This window comes from Ambystoma mexicanum, chromosome 10 (genome assembly GCF_040938575.1).
Source record: "Ambystoma mexicanum isolate Mex_15411 chromosome 10, UKY_AmexF1_1, whole genome shotgun sequence".
NCBI classification, from domain to species: domain Eukaryota; kingdom Metazoa; phylum Chordata; class Amphibia; order Caudata; family Ambystomatidae; genus Ambystoma; species Ambystoma mexicanum.
In genome coordinates, this window is record NC_090932.1 from 524,433,065 (window position 1) to 524,454,239 (window position 21,175).

General features: G+C 44.1%; 1 protein-coding gene across 4 annotated transcripts in view; it reads right to left on the minus strand.

The window, feature by feature from the left end:
• Window positions 1-1,515: 1,515 nt before the first annotated feature.
• Window positions 1,516-21,175, minus strand: part of TM4SF19 (transmembrane 4 L six family member 19) — a 280,038-nt gene continuing 260,378 nt past the window's right edge. For 3 of the 4 annotated variants that reach the window (XM_069620358.1, XM_069620357.1, XM_069620356.1), the window contains one exon: window positions 1,516-1,959. In XM_069620358.1, the coding sequence (XP_069476459.1) occupies window positions 1,797-1,959 (163 nt within the window). In that variant the 3' untranslated portion in view covers window positions 1,516-1,796. The remainder of the gene's footprint in view (window positions 1,960-21,175) is intronic. The other variant, XR_011276304.1, reaches the window with a different exon arrangement.

Here is a 21,175-nt window from a genome sequence, read left to right on the forward strand (position 1 = left end):
CTGAGCTCCTTAGCCACGCCCATTAGCTTGCTCAGCCTGCCACGCCCGGTCTCACCTTAGTCCCTAGCACGTGAAGCTGGACCAAGAAGGCCACGCCCAGTACCTTGCAAATAGAGGCCTGGAAAATAACTTCCCAATGGAGTTACTGCAACCCAACATCAGTTCCCCACATGAGCTTGATGCCAGAGGCGCCAAAACAAAGTCCAGCCGGGCCCCCTGTGTCCGCGTGTCCCAAAGGGACACAGATAAGTCACTCCTCGGTATGGTCCAATGGCACCCACCATCCGGGGTATCTGTGCATGTGCCCCAGGGTGTGTGGTCGTGACAGCACTCCCCCTCAAGCCCCCGACTAGGGATGACCCTCGCGCTGGGCCTGGTTTGGTTGGGTTATTTTGATGAAAACATCTGATCAATCGTGGGGCATGGACATATTCACTGGGTTCCCAGGTGCAGTCTTGGGTTCCGTACCCTTTCCAATCAATGAGATAGTATAACTTGGATCGGACTCATTTGGAGTCTAAGATGTTCTTGACATCGAATTCAGGTTCTCTGTTCACTATCACAGGATCCGGTGGCGTGTTGATCCATGTTCCAGACTGTACTGGTTTCAGGGGAGAAACAGAATACAGGGTGGATTTTCATGTTTGGTGGCAAGTCTAGTCTCATGGCGACAGGATTGATTATAGCCTTGATGGTGTAGGGTCCCAAGTATTGGGGCGGAATGCCTGTGGCCCCTTCAGGGGAATGTATTTAGCCGCCAACCATACTCTGCCTCTGACTTGGTAGTTAGGAGCCCTTTTTCGATGTTGGTCCGCAAAGTGATTTTGCTTTTTTTTGGCCTTGGTTAGTTGTTTTGCGGCTTCCTTGAGAACCCAGGTAATGGTTTTTATATATACAAAGTCATGATTCTATGTCAAGACTCAGAGGCTCAGATTATGCTCAACTCTTTACTTCTCGAGCAGCCAAACCAATTACTTTCACTTAAAACAAACTGTCAATTGAACTACAACATCCATGATCACAGGAGAAATTGAAGTTTGTGATTCATTGGTTCAACATTTCATGTGATGTCAAAAGTCCAATCACGTCCCAAAGTCCATTATAAACACCCCTGTCATCCTTCCATCTTCCTCTTTCTGAAGCTGGTCAACTACCTCTCACTGAAAATTGAGAGAGCTACTGCCTGATGGGAAACAGAGTCTAAAAAAGCATAGCAATCTGAAAAAAAAAATGTCTAATGAAACACTGAATGTTGGGATATTTAGTCTGATGTCCCTCAGTGAATAAAGAACATGTGCGCCTAGAGAAACTACGAACCTTGAGGGACTGATAGTCAAAGGTCCAACAAGTCATTGATAGACCACTTGCCTACCAAAACATGGAATGTCGAAAAAATATACTAGGACATGTGCAACAAACATCAATGTTGTTAATGCATTTTTATAGTGAAGGCGAGTTACCCAAAAGTCCTTCCTTATAAATGATGTTGATAAACATGGATGACGGACTCAATAACATGGTTTGACATGTTTTATTAAAGAAATTGTTCATTTATATGTCAGAATAAAACGTTATGTATATTTGTCTCATATATCACTCCCATTAAAATATATCACTCATTTAACCTACCCAGACACACCTCTATCATGTCATCCACCAGCAAAACAAACATTGCACTTACTCCCGTTTGCGAAAAACAATTGCCTTTGAATATCCATCATCTCGACAACTGCCAGTCCACACAGGTCGCTCACAAAAGAGAACACACATTTCCGCTCAGACATATTTAAATTAATTTAAAGAATAAATAATGGTTTAGTTCTCAGGATAGCTTCACAAACGCTACAATAGATATAAAAACACTTGTTTTCAGAAAAGTGTTCATGGTATTGTCTGGAGACATGTTGTCCTCTTGTGGGTATCACAACTGCACGGCGGAGTCTCATGCTGAGGTGGTGACTGTAAGAGAAGAAATGCAGAGTCATAAATCAAGCAGTGTACCAACCAGGAAGTCAAAGCGACATGCCAAACAGGCAACAGAGCCAAGGCCCTGTTGAGGTCCACAACACCGTGTGCACCTGTAGCTCAACTAGAGAAAGTGTGAAGAGGAGATGATAAGGGTGACGCTGTTCACAGGGAAGGCTGCTGCAACAATTTATGCTCAAGGGGGTATCAATTTTTGCACTCCTTACAATTGGCCCAGCAACTAAGGCTCTGGGGACAATATGGCAGCCCTGTTGTCGCTCTGCAGGCGGTGCACATGTATTTCCTATTGTAGTACACGATCTCGTCACGCCCCAACCCCTCCACTGGATTCCTTGACGAATTATGTGTGCACTCTTAGCATCCATACCTGGTTTTAGGGCCAATATGGCTCCCCTCTTGTAGCTCTGCGCCCAACGCATTGTATAAAAATGTCTTACTGTAGTACACGACCTGGCCTCCCTCCCTCCTCCCTTCCACTGGATCCCTCGACCAATTATTTGTGCACTATTAGCACCCTTACCTGTGAACTCCAAAAGGAGTGAAACAGGTCAGAGGCCTAAACTAAGTACACGTGGATGATTAAACGGGTACACACGTGTGCCTGCAGCTTATAGTAGAGAAAGGGGGGGTTACAATTTAAGAATGCGTTAATTATCTTGACTAACAAGTGTATTTCCCACCTTATCAAACATCTGAAAAAGCAAAGGAAGATGGCTACAAAAAGCCCAAATCAATTGCCTGGAACAGAGCAGTAGAGAGGTGGCGAAGGGGCGCGAGGGGGACAGTTAGGAATCAAGGGAGGCGATATGGACTGGAAGCAAAGACAGAGAATAATGCAGAGTGCAAAAGTAAACACATGCATGCATATAGTACAGTAAGAAAGGACGCAAGATTATAGACAAGAGGGCAGCACCATGCAGAGTGTAGTGTGCACAATGTACACCCATCATTGTATTTTCATGTCTTGCAGGTTGCAGTGTTATTTCGACTATACATGAGGTACATAGGAACCAATTCAGGTGACAGGGGACTCCTGTGATAGGGTGCACGTCTGATAGATTGGATCTCTCGGAATGTGTAGCTGTTTCTTAATGAAGACAAGCCATGGGATACAGGACCCTGGGACATGAACAAGGAAACACACATGGCTCATAATGTGCGACTATGTACATACAATATATAATATTGTATGTACATAGTCGCACATTTTCAGCTGAACATTTGGACTGTGTAGTTTTAGAGAGATTTTTCCACGGCCTTCTGGTGGGAGGTTGGGGGTAAAACCATCTCACCTACTGGAAAGGCAAGAATTGCAACCAATCGTTAGGCACAACTCTCTCACAGCAGCAATGGTCACGCTTCTCTCAAGAAAGGAGGAAGGCTGTTAGTGAAGTACACTTATATATATTCAGTAAAAAAACTTTGTTAACGGGACGTTATGGTTAAGTTGCGCTACTAAAAACCTATGAAATTCAGTAAAAAAAAGTTTGTTAACAGGACGTTATGGTTAAGTTGCGCAACTAAAAACCCATGAAATTCAGTGAAAACACTTTGTTAAAGGGACGTTATGGTTCCAAGTAAAATCGAAAAACCCCTGAAATTCGCCAGTTATGGTAAGCTAAGCAACCATAACTCACGCCACCACCGTGCACTGCTAAGCCTAACACCCAGGACATCAAAGATGACATCACAAATGTGATGTAATACAACAATTGAGCTCCTGGTCACTCCTCAGGCCCTTCCCAGTTACCGACTTCCAGAACAGGACATTGTCCCTCTCTTCACTTGCTACGAAGAGCTTGTTCCATTGATTCATAGCATAATCATGCTTTTTCTGGGTGACTATATTTTTATAATTTCTTCTATATAGTTTTATTTTACTTTTAACCGATTTAGTACCCTATTTAACACTTTCTATAATCTTCTGTTTTGCCCTTTGGCAAACGTCATCATACCATCCCCTTTATCTATAACATAACATCAATATTATAATTAGTAATGGACATGTAGAGCATATACTAACTAATACAACACATAGTGGGCGTAAATGGGGTTTGCACTTTTGCAGCCATGGCCCGAAGGCCACCAAAGTCAGAACAATATTAGGTTTACAGAACTGGAAACCTTTGGTCTCATTACACTAACAGAAATTGAATGCAAAACTAACCAGCAATAATATAGCTTTATAGGACTGCAGCAGGAGTTCTACCGGTGTTATGGGCCCTGAAGACTGAGTTGAAGGCGCAAGCGAATTGAGAGCCATTAACGAGGTATGGGGGTCCATAAGGCCTGGCCTGGTACGGCCCAAGCTGCGGATGTACTTTGCTATTAGAACACCCTCAGTGTTTTATAAAAATAGAAAACAGACAAATGAGTATTAATGCTGCAGAAATGTATTTTTATTTGAAAAAAGAGTTAAAGGCTAGAGGATGGAAAGGGCAGTAGTGAAAGGAATAACATCTATTTTAGGTTCAAGTGTGCAGTGCCATGGAAATTAGGGTGCAGTTCATAAATTGCCCATGTGAAAAAAGACTGGTGTCTGTTCACCTTCATGGTTGAGGTGGTTGCAAGAGTATCATGGACAGATGATGTGTTTGGAAGTTCATCTGGTAAAGTTTATTTCAGGTAGTTTGTCTCCCTTTTGTGGAACTGCAGGATATTTGCTTTTTTGGTGGCTGTAGAAGCATCCCTGACAGGTGCTGTGGTCGAAAAGGAGGCTGAAGCTTCCTTGGTTGTTTTTCCCCGATTATGTAGGAGTGTAGACCATCTTCTTTGTTTCTGAGTATTGTGGGGGTGAAATAGCTCTTTATTGAGAATTCATTTTTGGGGCCAATAACAGACATTATCTGACGAGATTTGAGAGCTGCGTTAGACAAAATCTGCACAGCTGTCATGCACAAGGAGTAATTTGTCTAGATAGTGCTTAGATTTGCTTATTTACTGATTGTTTGCAGCATTAACTATTTTTTCCAAGTGGTCTGCAGGTGTAGCAGATGCAGTTACATTTGTCTTCATGAATTGAAATTATTTTAGCTAGCTCAAAGAAACAATATGCGTTTTGGGGAATTTTTGTAGATATATTTGCAGAGAATTAATGAGGCAGTCGTTATTAGCTGGAACTTCATATAATGCACCACGAACGCTGTCCTGTTTTTTTGCAGTGATGGATGGGTGTTTTTTCCTTGGTTCATTGAAGGTTAATGTGGCAAGCTTGGGGCTTGTTTCCTTGGTGCGAACAGCATGAGATGGCAGCTCATTGCCAATACAGAAAGCATCAGTTAGCAGGGTACATTAGCCTTCCCTCCCTCGTCGTGCAAAATGGAGCTGGATATCGTACCACACTTTGTATTGGAGAGTTATGGCATGGTCTCTATTAAAAATTCTGTTTGTTTTTAGTGCGTGCAGATCATTTTACTGATGTAGGGGTTGTGTGTGGTTTGATCTCTGCACTAATGTCTTGCCTTTTTTATAATTGATATTAAGACATTTTTGACCCTCTGGAAAGCTTCCTCATGCATCAAGCTTACATTTCATGAGAGGGGAGGTTTGCAGAGATGTCTATTTAGGCCAGGAAAGATTGAGATCAGACGCGTAGTTTGATTTTCACAACTTGATGAATTTCTTAATTATGCATACAATTTTGACAGGTAGTTGGTCAAAATTGGCAGTGGAAGGCTATCAAAATGTTAGGATAATTTGCATGGTGCTAGCCAGATTAGGAAATATTCGGTGAACCATTTAGTTGCAGTCTGAGTATTGGCTTTGCAATTTTTAATTTACAATGAATTTAAATCTGCATCTAAAATACAATTCTGACTTTTTGCGATATTACCAGGCTTGCAAAAATTCTGTGTTTTTTGGGGTGACAAGGAATGAAGAGAGTGACCAAGTGGTGCCATAGTTGTTGCTATAGACTTTTATTAAATGATAAACCAAACATATCTATCCCTAACTCCAAGGGAATTTCCCTACCTAAACTCATGAAACTCGGGTGCTCGTCAGGAAGTCTGTGTGAGTCAAAACAAAAAGGCCCAATGTCAGTCACAAAGGCTCCTACTCTAGCCCTGTCACTACAACAAAACACCATCAAGTCCATCTACTGTTCGTAATCCAGGAGAATGATTCCAAATTCCTTCCAGGTTGTTCAAACCAAATGTTCCGCAAATGTTCTGGGTTCTCCATGACCCAACAGAAAATAAACAATTGCATAAAGTTCTTGTGGGGCTAGGAGAATGACTCCCTTCTCCTAGCTGTTTCCCCAATGTCTTCCACAGTTCATAATAATGTGTGTGGCTCCCTAAAGTAGGTTTTCACAATCTCTAGGTTGGGTACAATTCTTGAGCCACCCCTACTGGGACATATAAACTGTTCCTGGAGTCCTTCTCAACTCCCCAGTACCACACTTTGTGTGGAACTGGAACAGGGAATGTTAGCGAGAATTCTCATTTATGGCTAATTTCCCTCACCTAGTGCTGGACTTCTGGAGTTTATTTGTTTTCCACTTGGTAAGAGTGTGAGCTTTTCCCCACTCTTACCTGTGTTTTGCCATGTGTATTTCCCTGTTTTCGTGATTGTGGACTCTGAAGAACACCACTTCATTAACCCCCTTCTTTTGTGTGTCACAAAGCACCCTTAGTGCCGTAGCACAGAGTTGTCTTTGAGACTTCCCGCGACTCCATTTCTGAGGCTGACTACAGTCCCCCAGAAAAGGGTAAAGTTGCCATTAACTTTGCTTAGTCAATCTACCACAGATCCAGTATACCCCATTTTGCATGGAATACTGGAAAGGGTTAATTCGTGTCCCTTTTTATCTGTACCTCCTAGAGCAGTGTTTTGCTCTTTTAACATTTAGACTTGGCTGGTGGCAGTGGTATCTATCCTAACTTTTGTACCGCAATTATATTAGATAACGTGGTATTGTTTTTGGCTATTATATTAGCCTTGAACATAAAACCGCTTGACCAAATTGTCTTTCTTTTAGCTCCGGTTGGGTTTATTCGGCACTTCTTTTTGTTAAAGTCCTTCTTGTGATTTACTTTGCGCGGCAAACTAGGTTTGCCTTCTTTGTTCGCCGTCTTTTGGTGGGCTTCTGCTCAGAAGCCCTCCATCAGGCGCTTGGGTGTCTAGGTGGGCTGAATGTGAGGGAGCGGTGTGGTCACCCCCTGCACAGGGTATCCTAGGAAACCCAAGTTGCGCTTTGCCATGATTGGCTGAGGTGGTTGTCCAGGCTGGACAACCCCCCTGCTGGGTGATTGACAGCCAGGCTGTGTGAATGGGGGTTTTGCGCATAAAAGTCAGGTCTCTTGGGCTAGAAGCCAGAGAGTCACCACTGGAACTACAAGGAACTGAAGAGAAGCGGAGAGAATGACGACTGCTGCAACTACCCCATCCCGGTGAAGCCCTGCTGCATACCTGAGCTATCTACCCTTCAACAACTAAGAGAAGATCCAGTCCGGAGTATCCTTCCCTTGAGCCTGGTGGGGATAACCAGCTCATCTTCCACAGCCAGATGATCCTTTTCCTTGGTCGAAATCGCTGCACACTGCTGTAGTGGTCCGGATAGCCATTTGAAGAGCCTCTCCTGTTTTTAAGGAGCACGCCTTTTATTCATTGTTGCTGCTGCCGGCTTCATCCCTGTGTGGTGCAGACCCCCTTCAGACGTCCTCCTTCACAACGAAGCTCCAGAAATCGAGGGTCAGCAGGAAACCAACAGGAACAACTGCCAGGGCACCAGCTGCACCATTGGAATATGGTACTGTGTTCTGCTTGAGGAGACTGGGTGAACCCCTTTTTCTTCATCTCCAAGGCTTGCCCTTGTCTTCCCTCCTTCTTATAACTTTTGCTTCCGGACATTGACAATATCGAAGTACTCTTGGCTACGTTGAATCGTGAACTGTCTGACTGTGTGATCTTTGGCAACAGGCCCCCGGTGTCACTTGACCCTGGCTCCGGCCCTTTGACTCTTGAACTCCTGTCTCGGAGTGTTTCTCGATTCTGTCTGCCTAACCAAAATATTGCCTGTGATTTTTGCCTCCAACTCCCTCTCGGTATCTCAGGTGCTAAGTGTGTTTTTGCCCGGTAGCATTTCATGTCAGGGATACGCGTTTGATTAGTAGACCGAACTGTCAAAAAGTGGACGCAATCGTATTTGCGGTAACGTGTTTTGTTCATAACACTGGTTCATCCAAACACAGTGAATTGGTTAGTTGTAGTATATTTGACGTGTGGTTTGTGTTTAAGTTTAATAGAAGTGTTTATAACAAATGGTTTAAAAATAAATGTACTTATATTTTTCTACCTCAAACCTTGAGTCAGTGTTTGCTTGAGTCACAGTAATTGTGGTGTCTTTGTGTAATCTCGGCTACTGCTCATATACTCTTGAGATAAGCCTGGCTGCTCCGCCACTGCTACCACTCTGACATAGTAGTACAGGCTTGTACCAAAGGTAAAACTTGTATTGCCACCTGAAGTCTTAATTGTGTGTAGTGGTCCCTAAGGGCACTGCACGGGATTCTGCCTAACAGGGAACTGTATCACAAAATGGATAATTGTTTATTTATTTATTGTGCATTTGTTTGGCACCTATACACAAGACAAAAAGAAAACTTTTCACTATATCTTTATGGCTTACAGTCTCGTTACTTCCTACACTTGTATGTGTTCCCATTACCTTCTTCCGGGGAACTCTTCACAGGTTTTGCCAGGGGTCGGTGGTCCACACTTCTTAGTTCAACTTCTTCCTTTAGTACTCCTCAGCGTCTTGCCTCTCTCCACCTAGATGTTATTGTGGATCACATTGGCATAGCTGTCGGACACCTTGGACCCGCTGTGACAGGTTACGCCCCCTCCATGGACTCTCGCTCTTTCCTGATAGTCACCTACACAGGTCTGCTGTAGTCTAAGGTAGTTCTTGGCACCGTTGTCAGACCACACAGTCCACCCACTACAGGTCGTGCCACCATCTCGCAGTCTCTGCAAGTTTATTGCGCCGGTTCCCAACCAATAAGCAAGACCCTTCTCGGGTGTCCTGCTATTCCTCTTCTCAGCCTTGGACACAAGCCTCGCTGCAGTCTCCCAAAGCCCTGCACCATTTCTTTTGGCTTTTATGCAGCCTTCTCAGTCACCTTCCTCTGGTTGTATCCCAGCTTGCCAGAACTGCATGGTCCATTGCTGGACGGGTCAGCAGATGACAAAGAACACAGTCCAGCTCTGTTGTTCAGTCTGAATAGCGGGTACGGCCCCCGTGTAACATCCTTCCAATTGACCACAGATGATCTAGCTTTTGACCTGCTATAATGTAGCGTTTTTGAGCGCTTCTTCATCTTAGTCAGATACTCTTCCTCTTAGGTTTTCGGCATCACCATCTGTCTCTACAGGAAATTGCGACAAGAAATCCACATTACCCTGTTCCCTTCCTTTCCTGTGTTCGACATGGAAACAGAATGGTTGTAGGTCTAGAATCCAGCGCATAATGCAGGGGTTTGTGTCTTTGCGCAGGCTAAGCCAGGTTAGGGGGGAGCTGTCTGTCACCAATCTAAATTTGGGACCGGTAAGACAATATTGCAGGTGTCCCACAGCCCATTTATTAACAAGGGCCTCCAACTCTATGGTCGCATTATTGTTTTTAAAAGGAAACAACTTCAGGCTCATGTCGAGAAATGGATGTTCCATCCCATCATGCATTTGTGATGCGACTGCACCAAAGCCAAACTTTGAAACATCAGTCTGCAGGATATATTGTTTATTGAAATTTGGTACCTCAAGTATTGGCTCACTGCAGAGGATGTGTTTAAGATTATTGAAACTGGGCTGATTTTGTCAGTCCAATTGAATGTTCTGCAGCTCATCATTTTTCAGTTTGTCCATCAAGTAAGGATATAATGCTTGAGTAATCCAGAATGAGCCACCGATAATAGCCTGTAAGGCCTAAGAATGCCCTTAACTCTCTTTTGTTCTTAGGGGGGGAGTTCTGCTGGCTGCCTTAACCTTCTCGGCCTGAGGCCATTACCAACAAAGAAACCTACGTATTTTACGGCCGACTGGGCCAAGTGGCATTTCTTTGGGCTAGCGATTAACCCTGCCTCTCTCAGTGTCCTTACAATTTCGTACAAGTGGCGTAGATGTTCTTCCCAGGTTTGACTATGGTTACTATGTCATCAAGACATGCACTGGAAAAGCTGGACTAGGGTCACAATATCTTACACATAAGGCAATAGCCCTTGGTCAGATCAATCATGGAAAGAAAAACCGTGGATCCCAGTCTGTCAATAAGATCATCGATCAGAGGCATGGTATTCTTGTCAACCTGGGATTTCACATTGAGTTTGGGGAAATCTATACAAAATCACCATGATTGATCTGGTTTCCCGATCAGGACTATTGGCGAGGATCATGGACTTTCAGAACGTTCTACGATTCCTGCCTCCAACATCTTCTCCACCTCCCTGAGCAGTGGTCGAAGTGGGTGGGAGCGGTGCTCCTATAACTTTTCCAATTAAGCTTTACTGTTCCTATACTTTTTATTTTTTTTTAAACTGTTCTGGAATGGTTTTGTTTAAAAAGAAAGTGTAGGAAGACGTTGAATCTTGCACTTTCAGTGCACTGCATTGAACATTCCCTTAAACAGCAGGTGCATGTGTTTGGGGGATTGCATTTTGTATGTGAGGGGGTGTGGCAATTGGGTTTGTGGGGAGCAGGGGCAGGCCAGTAGGGAACATAGTTCCACTACTTTCAGACACTTTGACCACTGTCCATGAGGATTACTTCCTTCATAGATTTGGGAATCCTGTAAGGACTACGCTAACCACTTTAGTTCTTATATAGTGTTGGAAATTATTAAGTCTTCCTGGCTCTTCTCTAAACACATCGGGAAAGTGATCATGGCGGTCTTGGATATCCTGTTGTTTTCTAGACAGCAGCACCTGGGCTATGCAGTTTCATCCGACAAGAGAGCCACCATTATCACTAATGTTTTCTCAACTGGGTCCTCTCTCCATTCTTTTAACAGATGTATATGATAAATCTGTGTTTTCAGTTTTGTGACTGGTTGTAACACTGATAGTTAACTGGCCCTGTTTGTTCAAGAATTTCATATGGGCTGTGCCACCCTGAAGTAATTATGTGCTCTCAGGTTGGTAGTAATACCAAAACCTTCTGGCCCAATCTGTTTATGGTCTTCTGGTAATGATAGGCTTTCTGGGTTCCCTGGGCTTTTTTTAGGTGTTTATATATCAGGTCCCAGACGTTTGGACATCTGAGATATGGGTAAAACAGAGTCCTCATGTTCCTCCCAAGTTTCTCTAAGCATATCTGGGATGTCCCTCGGGTCCCTCAAATATAAAAGTTTGAATGGCGAAAAACCTAAAGAGGCTTGGGGGGATTTGCGGATTGCAAAATGATCCCAAGATACCATCAAATTCTAATGTCAGCCATCGCCTCAACCAACTTCCTAAGGATGTTCTTTTGGGTCTGATTAAATTGTTCCACAAGCCCATCTGTTTGTGGATGGCATACAGAGATGCGAAGTGTGGTAATGTGGACAGTTTATTTCACTGGAGCCATGAGACTTGACATAAAGGTACTCCCTTGTTCTATTAGAATCTCCTTAGGGAAATTGACATGTGATGAATAAGGTATCAAGTATTTTAAAATCTACTGAGAGGTATTGCTTTCATTGGGAATGCTTCCGGATAATGGGTTGCGTAGTCAACAATGAACAAAATATACTTGTTTCCTTGTCAGGATGGTTCGAACGGGCCAACAATTTCCATCCCTATTCTTGAGAATGGGACATCTATAATCGGAAGGGGCTGTAATGGGGTGCTGGAACATTGGACTGAGCTGTTTTATTGCATAGAGTGCATGTGGCAACAAAGTTTTTAATGTCTGCTTGTTCCCCTGGGCCAGTAGAATCTGGGTACTATTTGGTTCTGTGTCTTGTTGATGCCTAGATGTCCAGATGTTAAGTGGCCATATGTCATTTCTAAAGCAATGCACCTATGACCTCTAGCCACCACAAATTGTGTTCTCGATAATCCTTCGTTGCTAACATCTTCCCGATAAAGGAGACCTTTATTTACAAAGAAGAAGGGGCCTCCCTTTTCTCTACCCTCTTCCTCCGAAATGGCATGATGAAAAGCCTCAGTCAATATTGGATCATGCTAGATCAGGGACTACTTTTGTGTCTTCATCAACTGGACCTCACACTTCTGCACTAAATGAACATCTTTCTCTATCAAAGGGACCACCTCCATGAGGAGAGGTTTGTTGGCTTTTCCAAAACCCTTGGTATCCGCTCTGTAATTTCTTGCTCAGGGCTTCGACAGGTTTGGGAAACAGAGCCACCTCCAACACATCCTGGGCTATTTTGTCTCCAATTTTTATTTGGTAGGATTTATTCTCCTGATTATGGAGCAGAATCTTCACATCCCCATGTAATCTGGGCCGACCACCCTGCTACCACATCTAGTCCATGCCTCCATGCCAGGCCGGACCTAGACACAAGCAGTATGTATATGCCTTTTGGTGGGGACAAAATTAAGCTTGTGGGTACCAATTGTCATTTACCACTTTCAATCACTAGGTCCCAAATACTACTAGGTTGAATCTGATGGGTACTGTAGGGTGAGAGGCTCTAGAGGACAACTTGGTAAATCTAAGGGTCTCACAATTTTTAACAGTTGAGGAGGATCCCACTACTGACACCATTTGCGGCGACAAGGAATGGAGAGACTGATCCAGTGGTACCATAGTGGATGCTATATACTACCTTTAATCAAAACTATATATCCCTAACTCTAAGAGGATTTCCCTACCTAAACTAAAAAAAAAAACAGAAAACAGGTGCTCGTCATGGAGTCTGTGTGAATCAAACAAAATGGCACAGTTCTGGTCACAAAGGCTCCTACTCTATCCCTGTCACTACAACAAAACACCATTAAGTTCAGCTACTGTTCGTAATCCAGGAGAATGAATCCCTTCTCCTTCATGTAAAGCATCCAAATACCTCTCAGGTGGTTCAAAGCAAATGTTCCACAAAAGGTCTGGGTTCTCCGTGACCCAACAGAAAATAAACAGTGCCATGAAGCTCTCATGGGGCCAGAAGAATGACTCCTTTCTGCTAGCTGGTTCCCCCAATGTCTTCCACAGTTCTTAATAAGGTTTGCAGCTCCCTTAGGGAGGTTTTCATAATCTCCAGGTTTTGTACAATGTTTGATCCGCCTCCACTGTGACGATGAAACTGTTCCTGGAATCCTTCTCGACTCTCCAGCACCACACATTTGTGGAACTGGCCTGGGAACTGTATCACATAATGGTTTCACTATATCTTTATGGCTTACAGTCTCATAACTTCCCGGCGCCCTCCCGGACTTGTACGTGTTACTGTTACCTTCTTCTGGGGAACTCTTCACCGGTTTTGCCAGGGGTCGTGGCTCCACACTTCTTCATTCAACATATTCCTCTAGTACTCCACTGCGTCTTGCTTCTCTCCACCTCGAGTTATTGTGTACTGCCTTGGCATAGCTGTCGGACCCCTTGGTCCCACTGTGACAGGTTATGCCTCCTCCACTGTCTCGCGCTCTCTCCTGATTGCACCTACGTGTCTCTGCTGTAGAATACTTTAGGCAGTGTCAGAACTGTTATCGGACTGCATGGTCGACCCACTACAGGTTGTGCCCCCATCTCTCAGTCTTCTTGGGTGTCCCACTCTTCCTCATCTGTGCCTTAGAGACAAGCCTTGCTGCAGTCTTCCGAAGCCCTGCGCCAGCTTTCCAGGCTTCGATGCAGCATCCTCGGTCGACTGGTTCTCCCTTTGGTTGTATCAGAGCTTCCAGCTTGCCAGAACTACATGGACCATTGCTGGACGGGTCAGCAGATGATGAAGAACACAGTCTGCCTTTGCTGTTCAGTCTAAATAGTGGGGACGGCCCAAGGGTAACGTCCTTCCAATTGACAGCAGCTGTTCTAGGTTTTGACCCACCCAAATGTAACATTTTTGAGTGCTGCCTCCTCTCAGTACTGTTGTCATCTGATGGGTTCGATATTTCACAATAACACATAGTTCCGGAGATGATCTTATGTTGATATACGATTTGGGCGTTATCGTCAGGCTACGTGGTAGGATTTCACAGGGGTTGTACCTGCCAATTGTGTCCTTATGCTTAGGAGAGGAGTCCCTCTCCATGAGATCCTCCTGCATTTTACCACCCCTAGGAGGACTATTGGTTAACTGCCTCACCTCCCTAGCCTCAAGGGAAGGGATTCTCCCCTGGAGAGAAGTGATGCCATCTGAAGGATCATCACACGTCTTCTCCTCTAGGCTCTGATTCTCAAGGAGATTGAATGATATCTGTGTCATTGGAGTACTAAGACACGGTGTCTATGTGCAGTAGTAGAGATTACACGCTACTAGACATGTGTTTATCTGATTGTGGCTTTTGTGTAGCAATGTGGGAGGTAATTAGCAGCAGCAATAAGTGTTAAGTATGCAAATGGTGAATGGAACTGCAGTTGTGAGCAGAAATGAGCAGGTAGGGACTGCACAGAAATGCAGTCTTGTTTGAAGGCATGATACCTGGTATCGGTGGTAAAGATTAAAATTCTAGTCTTTGGGTAGAACATGCTAAGGACCCAAGGGGGGCACAGAAGAAATGTCTGTGTTCACGTAAGTACCTTTCAAAGTCACAAGTCGCAAGGATTTGATCGTGCCCCCATTAGGAGTGGTTCTTAAGAAGGCAGTCATAGAGTTCAGGTTAACTCATCATTTATCTTGGTCAGAGAAGGCATCCATCAATTATTTAATTACAGAAGAGGAGTGTTGGGTAACCTATACTTTTGTCGATCAGGCAGTAGGGTTAATAATGTAGTGTGGAGGATGGGAAGGCTAGCAAAATGTGATATTAAGTCTGTTTTTTGTCTATATCCTTTTAGACCTGTATAATTTCTGCTTGTTTGGCATGCAATTCCACAAAGAGATATTTGTGGGTAAGATTGTGCTGATGGTCTGTTCCATATCGTGCACCATATTTGAATGCTTCAGCACATTCCTGCAATGTTGCTTTTCTTTTAAGGCAGGGTGGGAATAGGTGCTGCATTATCTGGGTGATTTCTTGATTGTGGGTAGAGATGCTGTGAAGGTTGAATGTGAGTATTTGTTGCAGGACTTCATTGCATTGATGGGAGTTAGGGGTTCTGCTGGAAACATAGAAGATGGAGGGGCTAGACACAGTATTGGCATTCTTGGACATAGAGCTGGTTACAGTGATAATCTGCTCCAGGCTACCACGGATAAGGTAGAAACAACTTTGTAATTGCTAACAGTCTCTATAGCATGGAGGATGAAGTTGAGGGAGTTGCAGAAGTTGCTAGAGCGCCTGAATTTTGCATGCAAGGTGGTAGCTCTGGGAAGAATTCTTTTTAGGGATGATAGCACAGTGAATGTCAGATGCTAAATTGCTACTTCAAAGGGTGCAGATGTCTGGGGAGGATATTAAGGTGTCTACAAGTGGACCATTAGGCATGGGAAATGCACATTCTCTCTGATGCCTCTGGAGCAGGAGGTTTCGGATTGTACTTGCAGGTAAGTTGTGCACTCAGATGTGGCAGGAGCATTGGAGTGGGGAGGATTCAACATAGCTTTTTGGGAATGGTTTCCTTTGGTGGTGGTGTTGAGCTTGAGGATAAGAGAGTTGTTGAACAGGAAAGTGAACTTTGACGTTGACAACAAAGGGGTGGTGGAGATCATGAACAGGCAGTCGGTAAAGGATGCAAGGGTTGCCAAGTTATTGTGGGTTTTGTGTTGCGGTGCCTGCATAACAACATTGCATTCAGAGCAAAGCATGAGCCTTGCAAAGATAACAGCACAGCAGATGTCTGTTTTGTTTTCAATGGCAGAGTTCCATGGGCTGGCTGCTGAGGTGAAAAGAGATGGAGTGCAGATTCTGGATAGGCGGTGGCAGCTGGCAGTAACAGGGCACCCGGGCTCGGGGAGAAGTCGCTGTCTGCAGCGCCCCATGCAAGATACTGGACAGCATGGTTGGACTTTGGAAATGGGGGGACCGCATTGGAAGGATTAGCTGGATGGAGAGGCAAGGAAGAGGGATGATATGATAAAGTGCAATTTTTCTATCTATTTATTTATTTATGTATTTATTTATTTATTTATTTATTTATTTATACGCATAGCCAAATGGCTTTGTGTATATATACAAATATACAAAACAATACAATCAATTAGTAAAAATGGGGATTAAAATCGAACATAAGACATTACATTAAAAACGAAAGAACCACAAAAACAACACCACATGGTCAATCAACAATTCAAAAATAGCCATTGGCTTACATAGATTCTTAGCCGATTGGCTTTTAAGAAAAGATTACTGTTCAGATCAGCATCGTAATAGATTAAAAATGTCCACACATTTCCAGTAAAACTTCACTATATACCATATTAAATTAGGGTTAGATCCCTCTGTAAAATCATGCCAAAGTGAAGTCAAATCACTGCAGTTAAAATCGTTATTATATGATTTCAAGTAGCTGTCTCGGATCATAGATAGGCTCTCACATTTGATAAGTAAGTGTTCTAGAGATTCGATGTCTCCGGTGCCACATAAGTGACATACGTGTTCTAGGCGTGAGATACTTTGCTGTGCCCCATCCGTAGCACGAGTTGCGCTCAATTTACATTTCAGTTACATTTCAACTTGAGATATTGGCCCTCATTACAACCCAGGCGTTAAGGGGTTAACGGCGCCGTAAAAGGTGGCGGCGCCGTTAAACCCTTAACGCCTGATTATGAGGTCCCTTTGCGGGTGGCACTTTAATGCCTGCTTTTAGCAGGCGTTAAAAAACCAACCCGCAAAGGGACCTAGGAGCTAATTACGGCACCGTAGTTTACGGTGCCGTAATTGGCGCCTTCTCCAGTCCCATTGAGCCCTATGGGGCAAAAATGGGAATGGGGACGAGCCATGGCGGCATGGGGAATTACTGCCCCGCCAACCTCGGAATGGGGCGGTAATTCCCCATTCCGCCATGGCAGAGTCGGTAAGTTACCGGCATGGACCATGGTGCTATTAGCACCATGGTCCAACACCTGGGTCGTAATGAGGGCCATTGTCTAATGACCGCACTGTTCAAGAATGCAGCATGGTAAAACGGTTTGCCCAGTCGTCGGCTAATATAATCCCAGATGGTGCCACTATGGCTATGAGTGTATAAGTTCACCAGGTGTTGTTCTTGGTTTATCATACACAATTTGCATTTCAATTTATATATGGCAAGGTAGGTATCCCCCAAATCATAAGCGAGAGCCAACCACTATTCCACTCACAGTAGGCAGTTAACAGCAAACCCAAGGTACCTATAGATTTCTGGTTGTCTAGTTCAGAAAAAGCCTGCATGAAATTAACCATCATGGTTCCATCATTTAAAATGCAGAGATGTTCATATAACTTGACAGACTTAAGATAGAGGTCGTGCTTGACCCCCTTCAGGTCACATTCTAGGAATAAGTATTCAATCGGAAGGGTCTTGGGCATACGGAAAGGTTTCCGCACTGTATGGCTTTCGAAGATTTTTAGTTTGACTAGATAATGATTTCCCATATCTCGATGCCATAATACAAAATGGACAAAACCTTAGCCTGATAGAGTGTTAGCGCCGACGCAATGGAATACCCTTGAGGAGACCAATGAAAGGTGTTCTAAATATGCACCCCAAAGTATTTATATGAGGTCACACATTCAAGGAGAACGTCTTTCAGTTTACATGTGAGACGCTTACTGGCTCGTCGGGTAGGGGAGAAGATCATGGTTTTTGTTTTCCCAATGTTAATGGATAGGTCATTAAGGTCGGAGAATTCACTCAAAGCGGTGATCAAGGCTCGTAGACCTTTGGGAGTATAATCCATTAAAAGCAGGTCATCGGCATAGGCCAACAAAGTGGTCCGATGCCGCCCAACCTTCACAGGGTCAATAGGCAAGTTGGTAAATGTGGACGCGAGGTCTGCCAGGTAAAAATTGAAAAGAATTGCTGCAACTATGCAGCTTTGCTTGACTGCACGATAGGTGGGTATAGATTCAGAAAATTAGCCTTCAGCATTCAATCAGATCCATATTGTGGTGTCAGAGTACAGCAGCATTAACATAAGGAGAAGGCCAGAAGGGATATTCCATTGCGTCAATTTCTGACACAGTCTGTACTTCCAATTTATTGAATCAAAAACTGCGGCGAAGTCAATAAATGTGCAGTAGACCGGGCTCTTTCTGCGAAGCCAAGCGTTCTCATCTAAGGATACAAATATCAAAAGATTATGTAGGGTAGAGGCTTTTTTAATGAAACCCATTTGGTTCGGTGGTGAAACGTGGTTCTCAGATATCCATTGATTTAACTCTATAAATAGTACCTTTGCAAAATTCTTAGTGGGAATATCGAGCATTGCTAATAGTCGATAGTTGCTGGCAAGATTGCAGGGGCCTTTTTTGAGTATGGGCAAGATATTACTTTCACGCCATGTTTTAGGTATGGCGCCATGTAAGCCTATCTGCGTGAAAATCAGATGCAGCGCATGTGCCGACATATAAGGAGATTTTATGACCAACAAGTTGCATATCCCGTCTGGTCCTGCCGCTCGAGAGTTATTGAGCTGTTCAATAATGACCGTGATGTCCAGGATGCTACTTTGACATACCCAGCACGAGTTAGGTAGCGGGAAGTTCAATTCACCCTGTGTCCTACAACCAAGGGAAGATACTATATAATCAATCCAATCTGCCTCGATAACACCATTCATGGGCAGCGCCTGTTTTTTATTGTCACACAGGGCATTCCAAAGCTGGGTACTATCTTGTAATAGTGCAAGCTGTGCAATTTCTTCCCATTTACACATTTCACGCTCCAATTTGTACTCTCTTAGCCACTTTTGCTAATTTGTTTGGTCGTTTTAACAAAAATAGTTGTTTCTTGAGCAGTGTAGGTGCTCATCGTGGTATAGAGAACAGCAGAGATTTGTACTCGCACCTTTTTTTTTTGCGGCTGCAATGGTAGGATCAAAATGTGCTCGCTTGGTGATGGGCCGATTTGTGCGTTTGGCATCGCTCTTATATCTTCTAGTCACTAGTATAGCTTGATCAAAGTCACCATTTCAGACAAAGCAAACACGAGCTGTGAGGTAACTAACAAGTGATCATAGTCATAGTGTGATATGAACTGAGGTAATAAAGACTCTGCCACATTGCTAGCTTTGGTTAAGTTCGCCGGATTCCAGCTAATGCGGTTACCACTAGGGTTGACATGGATGTCGCCATTTAGGTGATACTGGGCCTCATTATGAGTTTGCCGGTCTGGATACAACGGTAGATACAACGGTACCGGTAAGCTTGCTGGTACCGTTGTATCCGGACTGGCAAACTCTGAGTTGTGCTCGCGGGTGCCTTTCATTCTGCCAGGTCAGACCTGGCAGAATGAAAGGCACCCGCGAGCACAGCTTGCCTGTAGCACCGGCACGGTAATGAACTGTGCCGGTGCTACAGGCATCCCCATTCCCATTGAGCCCTATGGGGCTCGAATGGGGATCACCCGAGTTGGGCAACAGCGAAAGGGCAAATACTGAGTCCGGCAGGGCCGGAATACCCTGGTAATTGGCCATTTGCGGGTGCTGAACTTTCTTGCAAGTTTGGAGGTAGCCTTGCGGTTTTACGAGGAAGGCTACCTCCAACCTTGTAATGAGGCCCACTGACTACTATTGAGTGGCCCATTGATATTTGTCAGGAAGACACACAAGGGGAAATGATCACTCTCCTCCCTTGGGACCACCGCCATGTCCTTAGCCAGCGGAGTAGCTTTCTAAATAGCAAAGACATAGTCGAGCGTAGAAGCACTTATGCCACTTACATGAGTATAAGCCACTTCAGAATCGCCAGGGCAAAACCCATTGAGTCGGATGAATCTGAATGCTTCTAGGAGTGCAATGCAATCTTTTGCCAGGCAGTTAGTTACCAGTGGTTCTAGATGAGAATGGAGTAGACTCATGGCTATCAAGGTGATTAGCCTGATTTAGTTCTATGTATGAATTAAAGTCACCCACTATCAATATTGGAAACTCATAATGGTAGCGTTTTAACAAAGTTTTGACTGTCCTTACATTGTTAATAGTGGCTTTCCTGTTGGGAGGGTCATATAGGTTGATAAGAATGATACTCTGATCGTGATATTTTAGTTTGACTGCTTGTACCATCGATGAAGAATTAGCAAGCTCCACCATTGGCCAGGGGGCTTTTACTGTAATCAGTACTGTAATCAGTAGACCTCCTTTGGGACGACCGATTGGGCCTTTGGATGCTAGCTGCTGATAAGTAGTATGACCATCAAATTCTACTATCTCCTGCAAGGCTACAATAGCGAAGTGGTTCAAGTAAGTTAACAAGCCGTCACCACTAAAAAGGTGCAAGAAACCTTGCGTATTCCAGGAACATAGCAACTTAATGTCATTGAGACACCATTCCAAAATGTCCCCTGAAGACCGAGGGGAGCCATTGCCAGTAGCCATTGTCATCACTACCCCCTGCATGAGGGGCGCACTGCAGCGGCAAGGACCTGCTTCCTTGTGCAGGTAAAGAGTTGGTGTTAACTGCCTCACAAACTGTACTGTTAGGCATTCCTATGCCTGCTATGGACAAAGGTGGAAGAGATTGTTACATCAGACGCACTGGGTGTGTTTCCAAGATGTTCAGTATGCCTATGGATCTATGGCTTAGCAAGCTCAGGGCAGTAAACAACTTGTCATTGTTCTTTTGATTAATAGGAGCACTAGGCCCAGATTTGGAACGGGACAACTGAGTTATATCACACAAGTATCCTAATTTGAATAGATTGTCATGGTATTGCTCTACATATCGAAGAAGGGATTTCAGACCTAAACCACACATTTGATATATTAGTTGTGATATGCTCCATTTGATCCACTATACGTATATCATCAGAGGTAATTACTCTCAAGGGGGCGACTGAATGAAACAAGCTCAGAACAGCTGCCCGATTCAAAGAGGGTAGGTACTGTTCTGTTGCAATAGTTTGGAGTTGTAGCGCCCTGCACGTAATCTCACTCTTAGGGTCACAGCTGGGTCGGCAGGACACGGAATACATATAGGCGGGGGTCGAGGGTTAGTCTGATTAATACATGTAACCG